Raw genomic sequence first — 21,304 nt, 5'->3', positions numbered from 1 at the left:
GATATGGCAGACTTCCAAATTTCGGCGTAATTCCTTGTGTCGACGTAAATGTTTAGTTAAATATTGCTATGTATCATTGTATTTACGGATAAATCGCATGATCATGAGACCCTCTCTTTTGTTTCAGCGAGCCGGTTCACGAACTAATGATATCGCCAGTTAAGTCTTTACCGAAGACCATTTTACGGCATAAACCTTTTGTTGGTGCGTACATAAGTAGTTAAATACTATCATTTAGCTAAATTTCCCTCTAAAATGTCTCCTACATTGTCACATGCTCTCTTAACAGTCCAATGATTTTCAAATGCTGTGCGAATCGGTTCGAACGAGCGGTTCAAAAGAAGGATTCGGACATCACTAGTGGATGGTGCGACAGGAGCAGCAAAGAGAGCGCAGTTTCCAGCAGGGTTTCAGCAGCTGTTCACATCATCTTCAGACATGGCAAAGGAGGGGACGGAGATTGCGGAGGAGACCGACCAAATGATGGACCAGAAGGAGCCGGAGAATCCCGTTTCCCCGGTAATAGATCCAAAAGAAATGCGGGCTGTTGTGCTGACGGGCTTTGGTGGTCTAAACAAACTCAAAGTCACCAAGAAACCAATGCCAGAGCCTCAAGAAGGAGAAGTCAAAATTCGCGTGAAAGCATGGTAAATATTAATGCTTAAATAGTCATTTATTTTGATCAAAATGCCACATGTCATATCTGAGACTCCGCGCGACTGGCAACCGCAGCAACATGTTGCAACTTACAGCAAGAAGAACAGGTGTCTTCACCTAGAATCAATCCATATTAGTTATTTATCTAGGATTTAAAGCAATGCATGATATGATTCTCGGTGGTTTTAGGGGTTAGACGCGGATGTAATGTAAGTAAATCCGTTTTTCCTGTAGGCTACGCGTGTTTTGTGTGTGCCTCTGACATAGAGATTTCAAACCATAGACTATAAAAGATTGAAACATGCATGACACTTTTTTTTTTTAAGGTTGACTTTGTATTGTTAAATGATTAACAAATCATTATTTAACAGTTTTGTAACACGAGCAGATCCATCTGGTTCTTGTGCTTGAAGGCTTATGACATTTAAACTTAATTGTGTTATCGTGGGAATATTGCATTTTTTTAAATTATAAAACTCTATTAAAATTAATTAAAAATTCTTTAAAAACTCATTATATAGCCTATGTGTGTGTGTGCTGTCAAATCGATTAATCGCATCTAACAAAAGTTTTTGTTTACACAATATTGATGTGTAGGCTATAATATATAATAAGATATTTTTTTATATAATTAAGATAATAAGACAGATTTCTCTCTCTCTCTCTCTGTGTGTGTGTGTGTGTGTGTGTGTGTGTGTGTATATATATATATATATATATATATATATATATATATATATATATATATATATATATATATATATATATATATATATATATATATATATATATATATATATACAGAAAATATTATGATTATTATATAGGGGCGGCAGTGGCTCAGTGGTTCATGTAGATTGTCTACAAACCGGAAGGTTGGTGGTTCAATCCCCGGTTCCACCTGACCAAGTGTCGAGGTGTCCTTGAGCAAGACACCTAACCCCAGCTGCTCCCGACGAGCTGGATCGCCTTGCATGGCTGACACCGCCGTCGGTGTGTGAATGGGTGAATGTGAGGCAATATTGTAAAGCGCTTTGGTGGCCATTGGGTCTGTGAAAGCGCTATATAAATGCAGTCCATTTACCATTTTACCATATTTCTATTTTGAGTTGGGAACTTGATAAAATAGGGGCATTTCAGCATACTTTCTGATATTATATTTATGATTCAAATGAACTAGAATGGAAAATGACATTTTCTTAATTTTACAGTGGTCTGAACTTTCTTGATCTAATGGTACGACAAGGAAATATCGATAATGCTCCAAAAACACCTCTTGTGCCTGGATTTGAGTGTTCTGGGATTGTAGAGAATATGGGAGAAAACACCCAAGGCTTTGAGGTATGTGCAGAAATGTTTTAATGTTGATATTGTTGGCTGTGCACTGATTCAAGAATTTCAGACGGTGATGGCCATTATTTACTTTTTTTTTGTGTGGACATAATAGAGCTCCAATCTAGAACGTATCGTTCTTCGGGTGGTGGGAAAGATTTGTTACCTGGCATGAAAAAACAATTCATTGTTTGAATTGGAAAAGAATAAACCCTGATATTATATGCTTCCAAATATCAGCACATTCAATCTGAAACTGAATAGTAATGGAGTTTAACAACGTGTGTTTTCTTCTTTCAGATAGGTGACAGAGTGATGGCCTTTGTAAATTACAATGCTTGGGCAGAGGTGGTTTGCACACCGTTGGATTTGGTGTATAAGATCCCAGACGACATGACATTCCCAGAGGCGGCTGCCTTCTCTATGAACTTTGTGGCTGCCTACATGATGCTGTTTGAAGTGGCCAATCTCCAGGAGGGGATGTCTGTATTAGTTCACTCAGCAGGAGGTGGGGTGGTAAGTCTGTTGCTTTGAGCGATGGGGTTAGCAAAGAAACTTTGAAGTAGCATATTGATGTTTACTTTAGCTGGAATTTGGACAAACATATCTGATCCCATATTGCTGTTAAGGCCTGTTCACACTAAGAACGATAACTATAACTATATTAGCGTCCACAGCAGCGGATGATATCATTCTGTTTACTATAAGCGCGCACTGCAGTTTTGTCATCTGCCACTTTAAATGCTCGAGCTCTTTAAAGTCTGATGGATTCTGATTGGCTGTCATTGTTTTTATTGTTCATCAGCTGGAAAAATCCATTCTGAAAGTGCTTCATTCCAACGATATAGTTTCAACGACAGAGTGGTGGACTCTGCTTTTCTTTTACATTCAGAGTTATCATCATTGGTGTAAACTGGCCTTTAAACAAATGCAAATCTACAGCTTCATTATATGGCTTTTGGTGGAATTTGATCAAAATGAGTTTAAGGGTGTGTTCACACTTGGCAGATTTGGCTTGATTGAAACGAATTCTGGTGTGATTGCTCTGTTAGTGCGGTTCATTTGAATAAGTGTGAACGCTGCCATCCGAACCCTGGTGCGCAACAAACAAGCGGACCGAGACCCACCTTTCCTTCCAACGTGCGGTTCGACTGAAATATGAATGCAATACGAACCAAAGGCATCACAAGTCACAAGATGCGACCCTAAAAAGGCCAGAATGCTCAAACATACCTGTTTTTCTCATCAGTCGTGATGTTGCCCATCACAGTTCGGGTCAGGCATCAGAACCACGTCTCATTGCAGCAGATCTTCGTGTGTGTGTGTGTGTGTGTGTGTGTGTGTGTGTGTGTGTGTGTGTGTGATAGAGGGATTCATGCTGCTGCTTTGACTCCTACACATTTCATTTTATAAGCTTTTCACAAGTTCCTAGCTGGTCAGAATACCAGCATATGTACGCACATATTTAGCACACAGCATTGTTTTGGATATGTGTATAAGTTCTGTCACAAAATATACATCATAAATGCCGTTTTCTTGATTTGTATCTTTAGGTTTAGTGTTAAAAATGACGAATAGTGAACGCTAAGCGAACCAGGACTAACTGTATCATTTTCTTTTTTGGTCCGGACCCAAATGAAACGAGAACCGAACTACAAGAGTGAACACACCCTAAAGCCCTGTTTACACCTGGTATTAAGATGCGTTTTGGTCGATCGGATCACAAGCAGACAAGAGAGACACATTCCTGTTTACGCCTGGTGTTTTAATCCGTCTCTTTTGTCCACTTTAAACCACTTCTGTCCTGATTTCTTCGAGGAGAGGGTCTATGGACGGGTAAATGTATGGGCTTTTACAGATCTTTCGGTCCAATGGACGAAATAAGCTCACGCAATTTACATATGAACACGACCGCAGACGACAGAAAAACATACGGAGAGCAGCAGCCGAACGCTGTGAGTGTGTGTTAGAAATCAGGAATGGTGAGAGAACATTGTGCTTGGTACATTTTTCATCTTCAATCCAAACTTGAGTCTTCAGCCGACAAAGTTTAAATCCCGTCTGGCTAGAGCTCTTCCCATAATGTTCACGCATTAGATCAGTAGACGGAGAGATGACCATTTGAACACATTCGACCACATGAGCGTTTACACTACGAAAGCAATCTGATCAAATGTGTTTTCCACGACCTCTGGAAGTGGTTGAAAATGGACAAGCTCAAAACGCTTTAGACCCCGTTTACACCTGTATTTAGCGTCATCCACTTGTGATCCGATCGACCAAAACACATCTTAATAGAGTGACAGAAACCATTAATCACATTCCGTTCCGTTTGTCCTCTTTTTCCACATAAGGGTCAAGCAGTCGCTCAACTTTGTTCCACTGTCCCCAACGTCACTGTGTTTGGCACCGCCTCGCCCTTCAAACACGAAGCCATAAAGCATTCAGTTACTCATCTCTTTGACAGAAACCTTGACTACGTTCCAGAAGTTAAGAAGTAAGCACAAACGCCGTTGCTGTCAGTACGTAAACGTAGGGGCAAAACTAGATATTGGGAATGTAAACTAAATGAGTCATACTGGGAGGCCAGTGCAAGTCTGAGATGGCAGACGTCACCAGTTCCTCCTCTAGACCTGCGTGGCTCCAGTCCCCATGGCAACACACAGCAGATTTGAAAGTAGTGTGTTGTAGTTTGGGGAGGGGCACTGGTACATCCTTCTGATCAACCACACAAAGCCAGAAAATGTGCAGCAACTGACTCATTCAGAGCTAAGTATTTTTTATGTGCTGTTGTCTAACAATTTCTGTGGTGGATCTTATTTGGTGAGCATCTTGTGTACATTTTTTATTGGTTCCCTTACAAAAGAAAAAAATTATTGTAGAAAGACCATGGTAGGGTAATGGCAAAAAATATCATGGTAGGTCTAAAATACAAGTCACCTTTATTTATACACTGCAAACAATGCTTTTCTTACTTAGTATTTTTGTCTTGTTTCCAGTCCAAATATAAAAAAAGTCTTAAGATGCATTGTAAAATGCCATAAGATATTATGTCTTGTTTTCTGGGCAAATAAATCAAAATTAGCTGAGTTTTTGCTTAAAACAAGCAAAATGATCTCCCAAATGAATAAGAAGAAAATGAATCTTGTTTCTGTTTGAATTAAGATTATTTTTCTTACCCCATGGACAGATCATTTTGCTTGTTTTAAGCAAAAACTCACTTCATTTTGATTAATTCCCCCGGAAAACAAGACATAATATCTTATCCAATTTTACTTATCTAGTAAATGCATCTTGATTTAAGAATTTTTAGATATTTGGACTGGAAACCAGACAAAAATACTAAGTAAGAAAAGCATTTTTTGCAGTGTATAGCGCTTTATACAACATAGATTGTTTCAAAGCAGCTGCACTGTAATAAATAATGGTGTATAAATGGTGCAAACTTCATAAAATATGAGACAAATTCAAATTCTGCAGCTCTAAAAAGACAATAGTGTCATTATTCAGCTTGAGTCAGTTCAATGTTGATTCAGTTCAGTTCAATAACAGTCTCAATGTTGCAGAATTATGAAACAAATTTGATTTGGCTATATAAAGCAGCTCTGCATACTGTCAACATCAAGTTCAATTCAGTTCAAGTTTTGTTCTCGTCTGATAGTGTCAGTGCAAGTCAGATTGATAATATTACTGAACAGGGCTTGACATTAACACCCGCCAACCCATCAAATACGGGTGTTTTTTAGCAGTGGCGTGTAACGCGGTCACTCCTACTAGCCACTTTGGCGGGTTGAATTTTAGATATTAATTTTAATTACATTTATTTAAAAAGGCATCTAAAATATAAGTTCAATCTAAGTGACCGTTAACAGTTGAGAAAGATAACGCATGTGTTACAGTATAATGGATTAGTGCGTCAGGTCTTAAAGGGACAGCAGCCTAATAAACCTACTGCCAAATTCTGAGATAATATTAAAAAAAATCGATATGGCAGTTTTTCCCCATGGTATCGATGTCAAAATTGTGGCCAGTGAAAATGCTGAGTGGCTTGTAACTTTGGAAAACCACTAGCCACAGTGGCTGGTGAGCAAAAAAGTTAATGTCAAGCCCTGTTACTGAATATTAAATGTCTTTTAAACCCCAACTGAGCAAGCCAAAGGTGACAGAGGCAAAGAACCCAAACTCCATCAGGTGAAAGTACTAACCCTGCACCTATCCCTAAACCCATGTGGTTACCTTATATTACCAGCACTTTCTTTCATATTCACGTAAATTGAGTATGAGAGAGGAGATTAGGACTCTTTTCATCTCTGTTGCTCCACATTCCTCTCAGGATCAGGGGAAAAGCAAAATTAAATTGGTATCAGGTTGTTCTCTCTTCCACAATAGGCAGGACCCCGGGCATCACAAGACCTCCGACTGGTTAAGCCTTGTAGGCGGTCCGGGCACCATGACGACAGGAACACATTAGAGCCCATGTTTATAAAGACATTCCCATTCCTTATCATCTGTGCTTTCCTAAAAGACACTGAAAATATATATTTTTATGGTTCCAGGATTTAAGAGGGTCTCATTTAAGTAACTCGCCTGAGCTTAGAATAAAAGTATGTTTAATGATGTTTTTTTCTCCTGCAGGATATCTCCAGAAGGAGTTGATATTGTATTGGACTGTTTGTGTGGAGAGAACACAGGAAAAGGCCTAACTTTGCTCAAGCCCATGGGAACGTACATCCTGTATGGTTGGTACACACCAAGGAAGAGCATTCTCATAGCTCTGAAATTAATTAAACATTTTGAGGATATAAACAATTATTTAAAGGTCCCATACTGTCAAAACTTAAATTTCCTGGCTTTTTTTCATGATAACTGAGGTCTAGGGGCGATGAAACTACCATATAAGTTTCAAAACAGTCGATCCACAGACAAATGCACACAGACTGCATAAAGTAGCTGTGCCTTTTCATGAGCCGTTGTGATTTCCATATAAATGTGATTTCAGAACTACTTAGTCACCGCCTTCAGTCATCACCCCCACCAATGGTGGGTCACTCAGAAAACAACAGGCCAATCAGAAGAGAAGCTCATGAATATTAAGTAGACAGGCCAAAATCGACCTGTTCTTGGCAGAGCTCTTGAGAAAGGAGCTGTAAAAATATATTGAGATGGTTTTTGGTACTTATACCAAAAATATACACTCACCTAAAGGATTATTAGGAACACCATACTAATACTGTGTTTGACCCCCTTTCGCCTTCAGAACTGCCTTAATTCTACGTGGCATTGATTCAACAAGGTGCTGAAAGCATTCTTTAGAAATGTTGGCCCATATTAATAGGATAGTATCTTGCAGTTGATGGAGATTTGTGGGATGCACATCCAGGGCACGAAGCTCCCGTTCCACCACATCCCAAAGATGCTCTATTGGGTTGAGATCTGGTGACTGTGGGGGCCATTTTAGTACAGTGAACTCATTGTCATGTTCAAGAAACCAATTTGAAATGATTCGAGCTTTGTGACATGGTGCATTATCCTGCTGGAAGTAGCCATCAGAGGATGGGTACATGGTGGTCATAAAGGGATGGACATGGTCAGAAACAATGCTCAGGTAGGCCGTGGCATTTAAACGATGCCCAATTGGCACTAAGGGGCCTAAAGTGTGCCAAGAAAACATCCCCCACACCATTACACCACCACCACCAGCCTGCACAGTGGTAACAAGGCATAATGGATCCATGTTCTCATTCTGTTTACGCCAAATTCTGACTCTACCATCTGAATGTCTCAACAGAAATCGAGACTCATCAGACCAGGCAACATTTTTCCAGTCTTCAACTGTCCAATTTTGGTGAGCTCGTGCAAATTGTAGCCTCTTTTTCCTATTTGTAGTGGAGATGAGTGGTACCCGGTGGGGTCTTCTGCTGTTGTAGCCCATCTGCCTCAAGGTTGTGTGTGAGTTGTGGCTTCACAAATGCTTTGCTGCATACCTCGGTTGTAACGAGTGGTTATTTCAGTCAAAGTTGCTCTTCTATCAGCTTGATAATCAGTCGGCCCATTCTCCTCTGACCTCTAGCATCAACAAGGCATTTTCGCCCACAGGACTGCCGCATACTGGATGTTTTTCCCTTTTCACACCATTCTTTGTAAACCCTAGAAATGGTTGTGCGTGAAAATCCCAGTAACTGAGCAGATTGTGCAATACTCAGACCGGCCCGTCTGGCACCAACAACCATGCCACGCTCAAAATTGCTTAAATCACCTTTCTTTCCCATTCTGACATTCAGTTTGGAGTTCAGGAGATTGTCTTGACCAGGACCACACCCCTAAATGCATTGAAGCAACTGCCATGTGATTGGTTGATTAGATAATTGCATTAATGAGAAATTGAACAGGTGTTCCTAATAATCCTTTAGGTGAGTGTATATTCTGTATAAGTGTATAAGGACATCAAAACCTAAAATAAAACTTCAGAAAGTTGTACAGTGTGGGACCTTTAAAGGGACACTGTCATCATTAATCTGTTTGACTTTCTGTTTTGAAGAATGTTCCTGCTGCTCTTATTCAGTGAGCACGAGCTGTAAAGCTCCAGAAAGGACAAAAAACATACCTCTATGAAAAATAAATACATTTTTATCATACTTTTAAAAAGTGGACTTATTACAGAAATAATGTTTCCCCAAAATTCAGACATAAATGCATGTTACATACATCTAAATTAAAATGTATTCTAGTTTAAATTGAAGACTTTTTAAATTTAAAACAAAAAAAGTTTGCAGTTAGTGGTAATTAAGAGTGTTTTAAGTAGAACTTAAGTACGTCTTTGTATGTAATTTCATAATTCTAAATTGTCTTTGAAATATGGTTAAAGTGTGGCCTACTGACAAGCATTTATTGTACTAAATGTAACTAAAATATAATTTAATGCTAGTTATTTTTAATCCTGTATGTCGTGTATTTAAATATATTTGCAATCACACATTTATAATGGTGAAGTTACAATTTAGTGCATTTAAAATGTATTAACTTAACTGTAATATCAAATAACACACTACAGTTAAATTATAATCAAGTACTTTACATGTGCTTTAGAATGTTAGTTAACACATCAAAATATGGTAAAGCACGACAAAAGATTATTGAAACATAATGATTTAAAAAAACTAATTTTTATTTGACATTATTACGAAGTGTTCCTTTTAAAAGCTCATGAAAATGTACTCTATCCAAGTATATTTGTATTTGTATTATACTTTATACTTTTAAGTTTTCAAGTACACTACAAGTGCATATTCAATACATCTTTTAAATCTTATTCACAAGGGTTAATTTGCCTCATGCACTATTTTCCAATTCTTCTGAATCCATGATAGCTTTGTTTATTGAACAATATATAACACGTTATTCACTCATCTGCATACTGCATTAAACTGCGATGACAGATAACTGTTGCATCATGCTGTGGCCATGGACTGTAGAGGTAGAAAAAAAGAAAAAAAAAATTGTAGCAAGATGTCCAAAATGTTCATTTGTGACCTCCTGACCCTCATTTGAAAGAAGTCACACAAGACACACAAAGTGTGGCCAACAGCAAATTGAGGTTAATTCACATAAAAGATATTGCCTGCCACTTTAATTACTCCAATCCCCTTAGCCTTCTGGTCCATTAGGATTATTTAATTAGGAGGGATGCCATGGAGCGGAGATGATGTTAAAGTTAGGTTTAAAAACACATTACTGCCAAATGAATGAATCAGTCATCATAATTCTGGATGGAGCTTATTAATAATAGCCATTTGGCATAGCTGTAACAGTGCCATGTTTTATTGCTTCAAATGCCAAGACTATACTTTGTATCTTTTAACATTTCATGTCCATTCAAATTAAAGTGTGTAATTTCTGAGCCACTTACACCTGCAGAAATGAGGATTGTTTTCAAGCATGTTTCCTGAATGCACCCCGTCTGCCATTGGTCAGTTAAACAGACTGAGCCGATTCTGTTGTGTCGGGTTTGTTAGGATGATTTAAAAGATCCACAGAGTAGGAAACTCGTAAGGAGTAGGATCCACTCGTAAGGAAAATCAACCTATGAACATCTTACTTATAGTTAACTCTGCTTAACTCTATAAGGCCTACTGTATCATATTTGATACGCACATTTCTAAGGCCTCTAAATGATCAACACGATCAAAACGTTGCTGAAAAACCATGCTTTCTGTCATCTGATTGATAGTTTATACTTTTTAGCAAGTAAAGGGTCTTTTAGTATTATTATATTATATTATATTATATTATATTATATTATATTATATTATATTATATTATATTATATTATATTATATTATATCAATCTTACTTGGCCATATAAATATTAACAACTGTGCCAAATTGCATATTTTTGCTCAGTTTGGGTCTAAAATTGTGTTTAATTCCTCCTCGAGTATATAATACTCAACAAAAAGCATGCATGCCATTTTTTGTTCATTTTTTAAACAATTATGTCTTAAGGTTGAATAAACCATTTTCAGTAACACTTTACAATAAGGTTCATTAGTTAACATTAGTTAATGTATTAACAAACATGAACTAACAATGGGCAATGCATTTATTACAGTATTTATTCAACTTTTTTATTGTTAGTTAATAACCAACTGTTAATTTTTTTTGTTCATGTTAGTTCACAGTGCATTAACTAATGTTAACAAATACAACCTTTGATTTTAATAATGTATTAGTAAATGTTGAAATTAATATTAACAAAGATTAATAAATGCTGTAGAAATTCTTAGTTCATGTTAACTTAGGGAGTTGTTAACTGATTAACCTTATTGTAAAGTTTGACCATTATTTCATATGTCAGGCCTTTCGTGGTTGGGCTGGGATTGAAGAAAGTAAAAAAATAACATATATCATCTTTAAGAAACCTATTGGAAAAAAATATATACACTGTTAAAATGATTTATATTTCTAGGTTCATCAAACATGGTGACGGGAGAGACAAAAAGTTTCTTCAGTTTTGCTAAATCTGTGAGTGGAGTTTGATATCTATTTTCCATAAAATGCAAACATCTCAAGAGTTGGTCCAAAGATGTTTGGTGCTCAGTTGTCATTGTTAAAACAATTGCTCTGTGTCTCCCAGTGGTGGCAGGTTGAGAAGGTGAACCCTATCAAACTCTATGAGGAGAATAAAGTCATTGCTGGCTTCTCGCTCCTTAACCTCCTCTTCAAGCAGGGCGGATGCAGCCGAGTCAAGACAGCGGTGCAAAAACTTCTGTCCCTCTACGACCAGAAGAAGATCAAGCCTCTGGTAGACTCCCTGTGGGCGCTTGAGGAGGTAACAGATAGCGTTTTCATAAGCAATCAATTCTTCTAACATATCTTACTTGTCTGTACATGCATATTTTACTTTAAGAACTAAAACCCACCTTGCTACTCATTCATGTGCGAAGAAGTTAGCCAATCGTAACAGAGGGTATTTACATGTAAAAGTATTCGTAGAGGTTTCGTAGACTGCAAAAAAATATTTTCTTACTTAGTATTTTTGTCTGGTTTCAAGTCCAAATATCTAAAAATGATTAAATCAAGATGCATTTACTAGATAAGTTAAATTACATAAGATATTATGTCTTGTTTTCCGGGGGAATTAATCAAAATTAAGGGAGTTTTGCTTAAAACAAGCAAAATTATCTGTCCATGGGGTAAGAAAAATAATCTTTAACAAGATTACAAGATTATTTTTCTTACCCCATTAGCAGATAATTTTGCTTGTTTTAAGCAAAAACTAACTTAATTTTGATTTATTCCCCCAGAAAACAAGACATAATATATTATGGCATTTTACTACTTTAGTAAATGAATCTTGATTTAAGAATTTTTTAGATATTTGGATTGGAAACAAGACAAAAATACTAAGTAAGAAAAGCATTTTTTGCAGCGAGAGCCAGTCAGAGCAAAGTCTGTAAAGCGTCACGAGAGACGGCATTAAATTACCTCATGTCTCAAAGCACATAACATTACAATAATAATGAACATGCACAACTTCTTTACGTTTATTGTTAGAACTCAAAGCGGTTTTGTAATGGTGCGTTCACGCCATGTTGGAATTACTGTAATTACGAGAAAGTCTGGGAAATTACAGCTTGTAAACTCAGAATTTTCTGAGAGCTCTGAGTTGTAACATCGACTGCTGCAGATTAATTTCTCCATTGATAGTGTTGCCATAGAAAGGCCATAAGTAGGCATAACAGCTCATTGTAGAACGTCACGTGTTGCCATCTCATAATTACGGTAATTACGACATGGCGTGAACGCAGCACGAGCTCTCTGTTTTGGTTCAAGAGGAACTGTAAAAGGCGGCTGGTGTTTGTCTGCGGCGCTCGTGACTCTAGCAGTGTGTTTACAACTCTGCTGTGTGATGGGCGGAGTTATGCAAATACATAAGTTGACAGGCAGGTAGGACATCCTACCTATTCAGACTGAATGCAATGATTGGACAAATATTTTTTTGGTCCTGAGACGTACACAGAAGACATATACATTTTTATAATATTTAGATTTATTATTGATTTCTGTCAGGATGTGAAGAAAGTTGCGACCAGTATAACAAAAAGTGTTTATGAAAAACATTACCTACCTAAAAAAAAGGCTCATTATGACCGCCGCTAGCATAGCTAGCGAAGCGGTCATATAGGGATTGTCAAAGTTTTTTTTTTTTTTTTTTTTTTTCGTCATCTACTGAATTTTTCGTCAACGATACCAGGGACACCGAAACACCGGGGAACATGAAATTTGGTGGGCATGTAGCCCCACTAGACTTTTACGGAAAAACTTTGTTTTTCCTAAATAACTACCTGAACCGTGGCACAGAGGATGAAGAAATTTTTATGGTATGTTGGTCTTAAGGGCCCACATCAACCTAGCCCATAATCACTCATTTGTGATTTGCGCCCCTCCCATAAAAAATGAAAATGCAATATTATTCTGCTTTAATCGCCCCTATCTTCAGTTGAGATGTTCAGAACTGCACCATATTTCATGTGTATGATTAACTTGACATCCTCTGGGGGTATGCTAAGTTTCGTAGAATTTCATCCATGGGGGGGTATAAAATAAATTCATTTATGTGCACATTTAGTGACTGTACACTCATCGGCCTGTAGATGGTGCTGTTGAGCGAAGGGTTGCTGGTTTAGGATGATACTGTCACACACACACATGCAGGAATACAAACAAACGCAAGCATGCACACACACTGACATCCACACACACAGACACACACACACAAACACACACGCACACACACATGTACGCACGCACACATACACGCACAGACACACACACACACAGACACACACATACACAAACACACACACATACACACACACACAGACAGACATGCACATACTACTACTTTTTTTAGGTATCAGCGATATACCCGATTTACCAATACCCAATGTGTTATGCTTGGGCAGTATACTAATGAGGTGGGTGGGACATGTTTCATGCCATGTTAGATCACATCCTGAGAGTCTACGCTTTCAGAAATTATATAGTTTATACAGTTGAATCAGTTTTCTCTTCATGGTACAGACCAAAATGTATTATGTACACTTTCTTCACCTAAATCCATAAAATTTCATTAATTTCAATGGGACATTTACTTAAGTGTTCTACTAGGTACAGTAGGAATGAGTTTAATTTTGCTAACATTGTTTTTTTTAAACTCTGGGACCAGGGCTACAAGATAAAACCACTTTTTTGGGGAAAAAATGTTTTTTATTTCAGTAAAACACAACAAACCCATGCCAAAGTCAGATAACTGACTTTTACCATCAACAGGCACCTCAACCGTTTGGTAGAGGTTTGTAGAAATTGAATGGGAGGGTCCTTTGAAAAAAAAAATCACAGATTTTTCATACTTAGTATGTATAAGTATATTTTTTGTGGAAAGCCAGTGCAGGCCTGAGCGGCGGTCATATTTTGTACCGCCATGCGGTACATCTAGTTTAAGAGAGTTTCAGAGAGAGTGAAAAATGGAAATGTAAATCAAAGTTTTGGCTGTTTTGAGTGTGCAAAAACCTTGACTAAAATAATAAGTGGACCTTAGGGAATGATAAATGTTGAAAAAAATTATGATCTGATATCTATGAAATCAAAACATCAATAAATATCACCTTAAAATGAATCTGAATTGTCACATTCACAACCCATTTTACATTTTACCTAATGCATTTCCTCCTCGTAATCCCTGAAAATCTAATTCCCTGAAGCCCTTTGAAAGCTTGGCTGTTGAGATACTTTAGAAAAAGAAGCTTCAGGCCAACCTCCAGTTCTGCATGTGATCAGCTGCTGTCTCTGACCATCAGATGACGGGTGGGCTGACCGGCTCGGCTACATTTCTCTGCTTTGATTCCCACACAGCCAGACACCCTCCCTCTGTGAAACCCAACAGAGCAGCGCGGTCTGTGGCCAAACCTGCCCGTGGTTTACCAAGCTGTGTGTGATGCAGTTTGCTGAAGTCTCTTTTGAAGTATTGCAGTGTTGACGCTGGAAATGATGGATAACTGCGCTTTCCTGTGTGGTGTGGAGGCACACTTTGCTTCTTTGATTTATGCAGCTTTAGTTTACTTTTCTTTAAGGCCAATTTACTCTGAACCGACAACGGCAACAGACACTTTGTTGGGTTTTTATATTATAATATACTACACTATACTATCTTTTGGTGTAAGGAACATACATGTCTGCCAAAAGTAACTGTACCAGTGTTGCCATTTTTTGGCCTTATTTCCTGAATGTTATTAAGATTTTGGCCATGCTGGTGCTTTGGCTACAAATCAGAACTGGCAGATTTCCCCTTCTATTGGTTAAACAGTTATTTTGTCATGTACTTCTGTCATAATTTTTATTCTTTTCATCCCACGTTTCTCCCTTCCCATTAAACATACATTTAATGCATTATATTGAACAAAAGGCTCTAAAAAATGGAAAAATATTGAAAAATGGCTCTAAAGACTTGTACATTGTTACAAAAATGGTAACACTTTATTTTGTAGTGTCTTTTTTGCATGTTACATAATAACTATAAATTATGCATAATTACATGCAACTTGCTGTTAATTAATATTACGCAATACTTAAATGTATAATTCAACTCAAGAAGGACACCTTAAAATAATGTGTAACCCCCAAAAAATGATATTTCAATTACATGCTGCTCTTTTGAAATTTGTATTCACCATCAAAGAATTCTGGAAATGTATCATGGTTTCCACAAAGGTATGAAGCAGCACAACTGTTTTCAACATTGATGATAATCAGAAATGTTTCGCCGGCTCTAAATCAGCCTATTAGAATGATTTCTGAAGGGTCATGTGACACTGAAGACTGGAGTAATGATGCTGAAAATTCAGCTTTGATCACAGGAATCAATTGCATTTTAAAATATATTAAAATAGAAAACAATTATTAAATTCTAAACCTATTTCACAATATTACTGTTTTTATAGGATTTTTGATCAAATAAATGAAGAATTATGCAAAACATAAGAGACTTCTTTTAAAAACATTAAAACATTTTATTGACCCCAAACTTCTGAATGGTAGTGTATATAAAAATCAATGAAAATAAACATTTCTCCATAAACAAATCCATCCTCTCGGAGAACAGAAACAGAACAGAACGGCTTATTTTGCTAATTCAAGCCACTTATTCTGGCAACATTCAACTGTACCATCAATAGATTTACAAAGAGTAAGTCTAACTCAATATATCAAATTAAAGCCAAGAAGTAAGAGTGTTACTATTAAACTAATTAAATATATTTAATAAACCAGTGTATCTTACATAAAAGCACACATTAAAGTTATATCACTGCTTTAATATTCAGCTTGTTAGTATTGTATTATAGTTTTCTCCTTTATACAGTATTTTAACTGACAGGAATAATGTGTGTTTAAAGCAAAAGTCTGTTTGGAATTTGGCTTTGGAAGGAGTTTGATTTACTCACGCCACTTAAATAAAAACAGCAAGGATTAGACTTTCGTTTTAATAATTATTACATTTTCTCAATACATCTGCGATTGTTAGCATAGTTAACATAGTACCTGACGAGATGCAAAGATAAAATAGATTTAAAATCAGAGGAAACCATACTTTAGACTGCAGAGGAATAATACTGGACATCCAGCAAAAATAATTTGGTCCCACTTTATATTTGGTGTCTTTAACATACTATGCACTTTTATGAATTGTTAGGTAATGTAATTATTGTATTGATGTTGTATTGCAAAAGGTGGGATACAAGTAAGATTTAGGGAAGGATCAACAGTGTAATTATAGATGTAATTACAGATCTTAATTACAGAGTAATTACATGCAGGTGTTTTTTAAAAATAGAAGTACAATATAGAAGTTCAACATGTATGAACACGATAAGTGCATTGTAGGCTTATTAAAGGAATGATTTTAATGTTAGTACATAAAAACACTTAATATGAAGTGAGTCCAATGATTTTAAAATACTTTTTTTCTTTTTTGGAAATGTCTCATAGTTGAAATTTAATATTTTTGAAGCCTATACTATACTATACTATACTATACTATACTATACTATACTATACTATATACTATATACTATATACTATACTATAATACACTATACTATACTATACTATACTATACTATACTATAATATGTTATAATATTCTATACTTTAATATGTTATGCTATAATATTCTATACTATAACATGCTATGCTATAATATTCAATACTATATTTTACTATAATATAATATTCCTTTTGTTTTTTGCCTATGTCAGAATAACAGCCGTGCTCATCTTCTGAACAACAATGTAGTTGCTCATGTGAAAATTTGTCATCTAATACTCAAAGTAAGCTTTTATAGCTGTCATCCGCATGACTCTGTAGATGCAGTGTTTCACACTCTCACACATTTCCCTGCAGCTGGCTGGTTGAGTGCGGTGTTTATATCACACTGATTGATTGCATCAACTGAGAGTATGTGTCAGACTCTTGAATTTGTGGATATTACAGCAGTTGGTGCCTTTTTGTGTGTATAATCAAATTCAGTTTTCGTTTCTTCATACCTGGCTTTTGGGGGGAAATTGCTGGCTGTCAGCACACGAATACATCATTGACAGATGTTTTAGTGCAGTGCAGCAACACGACTGCTCAGGAAAGATTAAAATAACCCTGATGAAAGATGTAAAGATGAAAAAATGCTGCTGTAAAAACCTGGTTAACAGTGAGTTTCATTACTATATACAGTGTGAATACCTGGAATAGATCTAACCTTACATTTAAAATGTACAGGTTTTGGAAGTGAAAAAAACGTCATTGTATAATTTACAGTGAAAAACCATTAATTGACAAGAATTCCCTGCATGACACTTTTGTATTTTAATTGAAATAATTGTTTCTTCTTAGTTTTTTTGTTATCAGTTATGTACATTAGGGTTTTATGTTGCATCAAATTGAATGTGTATTGCATTATTTTAGTGTCATCATGTGTGTCAGCATGATGGTCTTTAGTGTTTGTGTGAAGGACACTGTGACACTTTTAAATATTATTGTGGAAAATACTTTTTCGTCACCATGTGTTTTTGGTGGTTGTCAGTGTATTACAAACCTACAAAACAGATATTAGTACTTCAATAGGTTGGTATATAAACATTATGGGCCCTATCTTACACCTGGCGCAATGCAGCGCCAAGCGTGATGCAAGTGTTTTTTGCTAGTTTCAGTCCGACGCAGTTTTCATTTTCGTTGTTTAAATAGCAAATTAATTTGTGCCAATTTGTGCGCCCATGGGCATGCTGGTCTGAAAACGAGGTGTGTTCTGGCGCAGTGTTGGCGCGTTGCTATTTTGAGGCAACAGAAATAGACTGGGCCATTGACCAACTGAAACCTGGTCTAAAGTCAATTTCGCGATTTTTATTTATTTATTTATTTTTATTTAAAGAGCGGGTTAGTAATGTGCGCCTATAGGCGGGTCCACAACGCGCGTACACTCTCCTTATTACACACACAGGGACACACAGCAGCACACAAACATGCCAAATATTTAAAATAAAAGGATTACAATGTAAAATATTATTATTGTGTACATAAAGATATGGTGGAATCCGGCTTGTCCTGTAGATGGTGTGCTTGCGCACTTTTACCTCGCGCACGAGCAGATCCGTTTGCGCTCTGAAGACGCGTTCGGTCTTTCCACTGTGTAAATAGCGAATCTGCCGTGGCGCGAGCCCAACTGGCATTTAAAGAGAATGGGAGATGAGACTCTGATTGGCTTAACGCACGTAAATCCCAAAACACACCCATTACTCATTAAGAGAATAGGGACAACCCCTTTAGACCAATGCGTCTGGCGCGCCACCATTTTTCCCTCGTTAAACTAGCAAAAGTGGATTTGGACACTCCCTAAGTGAACTTGCGCCCTGCTCTTTAGACCATGCGCTTAGGTCGTTAAAATAGGGCCCGAGATCAGTTACTGAAATACGTGTTTTACTGTAAATTTAAGTTAAATCCGTAAAACCTAAAATGTTGGTACCGCATTTTTTATGTAAATTTCTAGCAACCGCAACTGCCGTTCTTACCGTAATTCTTTTTAAATATGTGTTTTATTTTATGTATGTAGTTCTGATTACTTCCAGACAAAATGTGAAGTACATTTTCAGGACAAAAAAAATAAATAAATAAAACTAACCAAGAGTTCACTTTATATATCATAAGGTTATGTCCAAACTAAGTAGGCTTACCCAACAACCAGGGTCAAACACCATCTAGAACTGAATCAAAAATGTCTTTAAACTTAGTTTAATTCAACAGAATTTAATGTAAGGACGTAGAAATAAACTGAAGAAATTCAAAATATAACTGCATGATTGTAATTATTAACTAAAAAGGAAGGTTTAAATTAAACTGCATGGGACAATTCTTAAATTCTGAAAATAATAACAATAATAATCATTTATTTATGCATTTAGGATTAATTTTGGGCCCTTGCTTTGTCACGGTTCATTCAGTTAAAATGTATTAAAATAAATTGTCTGCAGTTTTCAGCTTGTAATGTTTAGATGGCGAAATAATTGTGTTCTTGTAAATGCTAATGGAGAGCACATTATGCAGGACACACCTGTAGCCCTGCTTGTGTAGAGAGCGGTGATCTTTTGGAGAGACTTCAAAGCGCTGGCGTCCTGGTGACATTAGCATGTACAGCTGGTGCTCACGCAGAGAATGTTGCATTTGTGCAGCACTGCTTAAAATGTCATGCTACTTTATGCCATCATTATATTTCATAAAATCCTGATACTTGCACCAGATTAAACTTGCAAAGTTAATTAATTCTAATTTAAATTTTTTCCCCTAACCTTTTAATGTGATCGATATGTTTTAGTTCTGAACTATCTATTACACCATAATATTGTGTAATATTAATAAAGTGCTGCAGGGATGATGAATCAGTTTAATGACCAACCCGAATGCTAGGTTTGAATAACCCATTTTTTGTTATTTATGTGCATATAAATATATATATTTCATTATATATTATATTTATTGCATTATTTTATATTTATATATATAAAAATAAAATATTTATAATATGCATATTTGACCTATCCGTGGGTTGCAAAACAACCCAAATTGGGTTATTTTTAATGCAACAGTTTTTTTGAGTGTGCTGAGCTTATGGGGCATTCGCCGTTCCAAACAGAGAACAGCAAAATTATGATTGCAATGAGCAATAAACGGAAAGCGAGAGAAATGTTTGCTAAAAAATTTATAAATATAGATCAGTCCAATTAAAAATATTTTATATAATATTTGTGTGTGCTATTTTTGAGGTTTCATACTGCCTATGTAGCTCACCAGGTTTTGAAACAAAAATAAATGCAGGGAAGAATCTTTCAAATGTGTTCATTATTATCTTCGTTATGAACATTACGAGTTTATTTAGTGAATTTAGGTGCAGATTATTAAAAATGCTGCTAGGCTGGTCTGTTATGCTTTTTTCCCTTATTTTGAACACTTTTGAGACCAGCTGAACACTAGCTGATCCATGCTGAGAGACCAGCTAAACCAGTTGAATACCAGCTAAACCATCTTAAACCAGCTTATGCTTGTGTAATCTTTTTCTGCAAAGAACACTATGTTGTCATGAATCATTGACTAAACCTTGGCTGTTGCCACAGGTATTCTGTCTCAACAGCAACAGAATCACAAGAGCCTTTGGGTATATTGAAAATGTTCAGAGATGAAATATAGCAGTTTGCTGGAACATTTACTGCATATCCTGTGCTTTAGGCGGTCCAGATGGCCGCTTTAAAGCTTGAGATGGGTGATTGGGGATTGCAGTGCTGTTAGATCCTTGTCAGCCAGTGTCAGGTGATTATGTCCAACACAAAAGACACAACGTGTGGCTCTAATCATCCACATTGATAAGAGAGAGAAAAGGATGGAAAAACACAAAAAATGATTGGAGTGGAGTGAAAAAGAGTGGGGGGAATAAAAATGAGGGAAGAGGAGGAAGAAGGAAAGAAATGGCTTTGTAATGCGAAAAGAAGAAGAATTGAGAGATGACAAAAAAGTGAGCCGAGGTTGAGCACAGATGGCAAACCAGGAGCGTTTTTATTCCCCTCTCTCTCTCTCTCTCTCTCTCTCTCTCTCTCTCTCTCTCTCTCTCTCTCTCTCTCTCTCTCTCTCTTTTTTAAGAGGCACTAGTGGGAGTTAAGTTTATGGAAGCAGCTTTGATATTTTTCACATTTAAAATCCATTGTCTCTAAAAAAATCTGAGGGGACACGGGCCTCAGTTCGGCAGACAGTAATGTGTTCGGCGCGCTGCAGAAGGGACTAGAATCTCATTACGTGTTTACAGTTCAAGCTGCTGTCTTCCCCTAGGCATGATATGAAGATGGATTTCCTGATGTAAAATTGAACATCACAAGCGTTTATAACTCTTACCTGGCGGATATTCAATCGTTATTAAGTTTTATTTTGTTTGTGACCAATGACAAAGATGATACTGTATCAAACTATAGACCGAACACAGAACTGAGGAAACGCAGGGCTTAAATACATGGGGAGAGTAATCAAGGTAAAACAGAACAGGTATGTAATTTAATTGGTGTGGCGAGCAGGACGAGGCCGAGGGCGTGATTGATAATGAGCGACACCTGCACGACGCACCGGTCTTGTATCTCTCACGGAGGAGTGGAAGCATATAAGGAGTAGTGACGACAGTGAAGGACAAGAGATGCCAGGCCTGGATTTTATGTAGTGTTTTGTTACAGTATATGTGT

The 21,304-nt window shown here is 36.8% G+C and overlaps 1 protein-coding gene across 2 annotated transcripts in view; it reads left to right on the top strand.

Moving 5' to 3' along the window:
- The first annotated feature begins 327 nt into the window (after positions 1–327).
- The window catches only part of vat1l (vesicle amine transport 1-like), a 37,956-nt gene continuing 16,979 nt past the window's right edge, over positions 328–21,304 (top strand). Inside the window, exons 1-8 of one of the 2 annotated variants that reach the window (XM_079865584.1) lie at positions 329–647; positions 1,869–1,998; positions 2,290–2,505; positions 4,344–4,486; positions 6,625–6,728; positions 10,955–11,010; positions 11,123–11,140; positions 11,216–11,317. In XM_079865584.1, coding sequence (XP_079721710.1) covers positions 439–647; positions 1,869–1,998; positions 2,290–2,505; positions 4,344–4,486; positions 6,625–6,728; positions 10,955–11,010; positions 11,123–11,140; positions 11,216–11,317 — 978 coding nt within the window. In that variant the 5' untranslated portion in view covers positions 329–438. Of the gene's footprint in view, positions 648–1,868; positions 1,999–2,289; positions 2,506–4,343; positions 4,487–6,624; positions 6,729–10,954; positions 11,011–11,122; positions 11,318–21,304 lie in introns of both variants that reach the window. The other variant, XM_079865583.1, reaches the window with a different exon arrangement.

Source organism: Squalius cephalus (assembly GCF_949319135.1).
Source record: "Squalius cephalus genome assembly, chromosome: 3".
Classification (NCBI taxonomy): Eukaryota; Metazoa; Chordata; class Actinopteri; order Cypriniformes; family Leuciscidae; genus Squalius; species Squalius cephalus.
The sequence above is the reverse complement of the archived record's forward strand: the minus strand, read 5'-3'. Positions and strand labels throughout refer to the sequence as shown.